Source organism: Electrona antarctica, assembly GCF_951216825.1.
Source record: "Electrona antarctica genome assembly, chromosome: 4".
In the NCBI taxonomy this organism is placed as follows: Eukaryota; Metazoa; Chordata; class Actinopteri; order Myctophiformes; family Myctophidae; genus Electrona; species Electrona antarctica.
In genome coordinates, this window is record NC_136809.1 from 36,815,946 (window position 1) to 36,819,383 (window position 3,438).

The 3,438-nt window shown below is 45.4% G+C and overlaps 1 protein-coding gene across 1 annotated transcript; it reads right to left on the reverse strand.

The window, feature by feature from the left end:
- Nucleotides 1-2,887: 2,887 nt before the first annotated feature.
- On the reverse strand, nt 2,888-3,205 carry LOC306921293 (elongin-C-like; the record flags this gene model as incomplete). The annotated part of the gene is made up of 1 exon (XM_079498402.1): nt 2,888-3,205. One exon carries the CDS (start codon nt 3,203-3,205, stop codon nt 2,888-2,890), a length of 318 nt encoding a protein of 105 aa, XP_079354528.1.
- Between the last annotated feature and the right edge of the window lie 233 nt (nt 3,206-3,438).

The window sequence follows — 3,438 nt, forward strand, 5'->3', positions numbered from 1 at the left end:
AGGAGGATGACCGTACCGTACGGCTGCAGCAGGCCTGTAAAGGTGTGTCTGCTCTGGCACTTGACTGACTCCCCCACTGACGGCTTGTGGGCAAGTCAACACAGGTACGCGCAGACAGACAGCCCCGAGTAGGCTGTAGGCAGCTATGTCTCGCAAAGCAAAAATAGAAAAGCCTCAAGTCTGGTCAAAAGGATTTCAGAGAAATGTCCATCCTTGGCCTCGCTCGTTTTCCGTGCCGTATCCAAGCATCCAAATATAAGAACCTCTTGCCGAGATCTCTGTCCGAATCAGAATCACCTTGCAGCACCGGGACTACTATGAGTCTATCTGTGTGGGGGACTGTCTGAAACCTTACACTCGGAGTCGGAAGTAACAAGCAGCAGTTGTTCAAACTTGCTTTTCCGCATAATTGTGGGTTAGGTTAGGCTGCTCTGCGTGGCTGCTCTCAAGCAACCTTTAAAAGTTTTGTAGCCTACGCTATTTTTGGAATGCGCAGACAGTTAATTGGAATTGGAAATGTGTTTCTACTCCCCGATTTATTACACTATGTATAAATTAGGCCTACTTTATTCAGTGTGAGAGAATGAAAGTTTGAAGAACAAACTGAACAATATCAATAAACATAACCTAAATAGGCCTACTACTGCAAAGTAGTAATAACATCTTAACTAGTAATAACATTAATAACACACTATATGTATGATGCTAATGTTCTAAATATCATGCTTTTTTACGTAGACCGTCACCTACCCTACGGTACAGGCGGCAGGCATAAGTGTATATTTATTTGTTTGTTTATTCGTTTGTTCAACTTAAGCTGTTTCTTTCTCTGTCCCTTTGCTCTGGCTAAATATTTCTCTATATCATCTCACGAAATACTAGCTACTATTCTGAGTCTAGGATTCTACTATCGCATTTGGACGCTAGGGGACAGTATATCATTATGGCATTCGTTTTAGAGAGCTTCATCAGAGTGTGTGTGTGTGTGTGTGTGTGTGTGTGTGTGTGTGTGTGTGTGTGTGTGTGTGTGTGTGTGTGTGTGTGTGTGTGTGGGTGTGTGTGTGTGTGTGTGTGTGTGTGTGTGTGTGTGTGTGTGTGTGTGTGTGTGTGTGTGTGTGTGTGCGCGTGTGCGTGTGTGTGTGTGTGTGTGTGTGTGTGTGTGTGTGTGTGTGTGTGTGTGTGTGTGTGTGTTCTAAAGCTCCCATTTGAAACCAAATGAGTGATGGTTATGTGTTCAGACTCAGAGTGTAGTGCCCTCTACCCTCCGATTGATAGGTATTATTGAAACTCTCCATGGTGCTGAAGAGGTAGGAGCACACACCAATAGTGGGGAGGTGCTGACCACGGGGGATAAACTTATAAGAGAGGTCGCACAGCTCGCAGTCAGTGATGCAAATATACTTTATACTTTAGTACCATACCATCGACAAAAAAATGAAAATTAAATGAAGGCTATAATAAATTCCTGGCCCTGAAAATAATATTGGGCAATTTGTATAGCACTAGAGCGGTGCCCATTGGGCACTGGCCTACTTGGAATGATGCAAGTTGGAAATGCATGCCCCACCCAGTTATTATGTATGTGTCCCTTTTATGCCCATATATGGAGATCTTTGGCATGCAGGCATGCCCAAATATGGAGTCTATGCAGATGTCAGAACATCATTGTGATGTCAGAACAGGCCAGCTCCATATGCAGATCTAGGGGTGATCAGGTGTGACCAATTGGCTAATTTGGGCCCTGTCCAGAGCCTGGGCAGAGGCTTTGCACGTGCCACACCCCCACAGGGAGTGCAGTGCCCATGTGTCGAGTCCGTCCGACCCACGGTTATCCAGAACCGCCACAAAAGGCCAGGACAGGGCCCCTGCCCAGGGTCCATGGAGCTGGCCTGTTCTGATATCACAAGACTCTCATACTAGATCACGCTGGTCCCACCCAGTTATTATGTATGAGTTATTTGTCAGGCATGACCAAATGAGGCTTTTGTGCTGGTTCTGGACAACCGGAAATGCAGAGTAACCTTTCCACCCATCTGTACCTTTTATGCCCATTTATGGAGATTTCTGTATGTGTCTCTGTGTCCCTTTATTCCAATGGAATATGTAGTGTGTAAGTAATCAACTGGCAGGTGTGGGCATAGTCAGCCAGTACAGAATTCATTCCATATGGAGAGTACCCGCTCCACCCAGCTGTCTGTGTCCCTTTTATGCCCATATATGGAGATTTCTGTATCTGTCTCTGTGTCCCTTCGCATGTCTGAAGTCGGTGGGGCGAACGCATTTATAGATAGATACCCATGTCAGAGTACCGATTCCATCCAGCTGTCTGTATCCCTTTTATGCCCATATATGGAGATGTCTGTATCTGTCTCTCTGTGTCCCTTTATTCCTATATATGGAGTTCTGTGTCAGGCATGCCAATGTGAAGTGTAGTGATGTCAGAACAGGCCAGTATGTGTCCCTTTTATGCCCATATATGGAGTTCTTTGTCAGGCATTCAGGCATGCCCAAATATGGAGTCTATGCAGATGTCAGAACATATTTGTGATGGCCAGCTCCATATATGGTCACTGGGCAGGGGCCCTGTCCAGAGCCCGGGCAGAGGCCTTTTGTGGCGGCTCTGGGCAGCCGTGGGTCTGGGTTAGGGTTAGGTTTCTAACTACTAGATGGTTCAAGAGTTTCCTAAATGTTCTCTCTTTTCATGTAGATGTAAAAAAGAAAATGTCTTAGTTTACCCTGGTTTTTTATGTAGTAATTTGATAGTTGTTGGAGAAAGACAGGAATCTGGGAGTAGGGAACGGTATGCAGCAAATGGTCCGGCCAGCCACAAATCGAACCGGGGACTCAACATTTTCACTCTTTTTTCCCTTTTTACTGTGTATCCATGTTAACAATCCAAGAAGTTTGTAGCCATGAGCAGGTCCAGTGCGACTTCGCTGCGAATTACAAAATCAGGAGCGTCTGGGGCATCCCCTTTCTGGTTGGAGTAACGTTCCTTGTAGGCGAAGAAGTTGCAGACCAGAGCCAGGATATGAGAGGGAATCTCCTTGAGGGACACCTCATTCATTTCATCCTCTGCCACCTCACCGGGCCCACTCATCATGGCTGTGATGGTAGCTGAGTATTTCAGGGCAAGGCTTTTCTTCACGATAAATTCAAGGCCATCGGAGGAGATTAACTTCACGTACGTGGCATCGGGCCCCATATAGCCACCATTACCTACTGCACCGTCCATTTTATTTGAAAAGGTCTGTCTATTAATGCAAACTAGCAAGAGAATTAGTTCTTCTTATCAATGTGAAAGTTGTGAGGTTGGGTGTCCCCCTTTTATAGAATTTATGATGTGTCATGATGTCACATAATTACAGCATCATGTGTCATCAATGATGAATTTGTGATGTATGGCTCCTTATTTGGACAATGTTTTAGCCCAGTAAT